Source organism: Seriola lalandi, unplaced genomic scaffold (assembly GCF_002814215.2).
Source record: "Seriola lalandi dorsalis isolate HSWRI2012SDOR001 ecotype SW California unplaced genomic scaffold, Sedor1 jcf7180002054052, whole genome shotgun sequence".
Lineage (NCBI taxonomy): Eukaryota > Metazoa > Chordata > Actinopteri > Carangiformes > Carangidae > Seriola > Seriola lalandi.
Window position 1 is genome coordinate 8,599 of NW_019524605.1, and position 1,291 is coordinate 9,889.

The 1,291-nt window shown below is 43.5% G+C and overlaps 1 protein-coding gene across 1 annotated transcript in view; it reads right to left on the reverse strand.

The window, feature by feature from the left end:
- LOC111652658 (TBC1 domain family member 15-like) overlaps positions 1-1,094 on the reverse strand; it is a gene marked incomplete at both ends in the record, with an annotated part of 2,603 nt that extends 1,509 nt beyond the window's left edge. The window contains 3 exons of the mRNA XM_087173130.1: positions 416-535; positions 710-810; positions 947-1,094. Coding sequence (XP_087029256.1) covers positions 416-535; positions 710-810; positions 947-1,094 — 369 coding nt within the window. The remainder of the gene's footprint in view (positions 1-415; positions 536-709; positions 811-946) is intronic.
- Between the last annotated feature and the right edge of the window lie 197 nt (positions 1,095-1,291).

Genomic DNA, 1,291 nt, shown 5'->3' on the forward strand with positions numbered 1-1,291 from the left:
AAATCTGCTATATTTTTATTGGATCACTCAGAAAACAGTCAGCCAATCAGAAGAGAGGCTCAGAGCCTCCTCTCTTCTGATTGGCTCACCGACCTGTTGTTACTAGAGCTCCAGAGAGAAGCCTGAGAGAGGAGATGTAAAACTACACTGAGATGGTTTTTATATCTTCTGATGGATCAACACTTCAAATAAAACCCAGAAGAAGAAGAAACATGGAGCTTTAAATGTAAAATTAACCAAGAGTGATAAATATAAACAAAAGTAAATGAATCTGAATGAACACTGATATCTTGTGAAAACATCATGATATATGATGAATCATAAAGAGAGATGATGTGAAGTTGACAGGCTGATGAAAGGAGCAGTTCAACGTCAGAGAAGAGGCTCTCTCTCTTCTCTCACGTCAGGTTTATTGATGTAAAGACAGTTTCGTACCGAGGTAGTTCCAGAAGGCCAAGTCCAGCAGCCTCAGCAGAGTACTGAGCTGGATCAGCTGAGTCTTCATGCCCTGCATCTGCTCCTCAAAGTTCTGGTGCTGAAACACAGAAATAAAACACATGGAGAACATCTCTCACCGTGAATATAAATCCACAGGAAACCCCTCCTTCATGCTCTGACGTCCGGAGGCTGCCGAGTGCCAGTTCAGCCTTCAATCAAACATCTGCACAAATTAACACAATAAAGTGATAAAATAATCTGCTTCACTCACCATCTGGTCCATGAAGGAGACAAAACACCAGAAAGCGTCCACCTCGTTCTCCATCACGTAGAGGATCGGTGAGAGCAGGTCGCTCATCCCCTGAACGTAACCTGACCACAGAGATGATCAGGAAGCAGCTCGTTAATAATCATTTAAATACATTAATTACCACTTTAATATTGTTCCCAGGCTGAGTGTGAAAGTGGAACATGCTAAGTGTGCTAACAGAGGAACGGGATGTCTCACCCAGGTCGAAGTCGTACATGCAGTAGGTCATCAGGATGTCGTGGAGGAGAACCAGGCCGGGGTTGTCGATCCCCTCGTAGAACCTGTTTGTTCTGTCTGTTCTGTTCACGTCCTTCTCTAAAAACAGACAGAACCGACAGGTCAAAGGTCACAGCAGCAGCTAAGAGGAGAACGACGGCGGCGCCAGTTTGTTCCTCTCGTGTTTTAACAGAGCAAAAACAATTCAAGTAAAAACTGAGGCTCCGATAAGATCTGCTGTTCTTTCTGTTCGTCAGTTTACACTCAACACTCTGGTGCTAAAGAAAAGGTTCCTGTTCTCACTGTTTTCATGAACAAAATATAAAT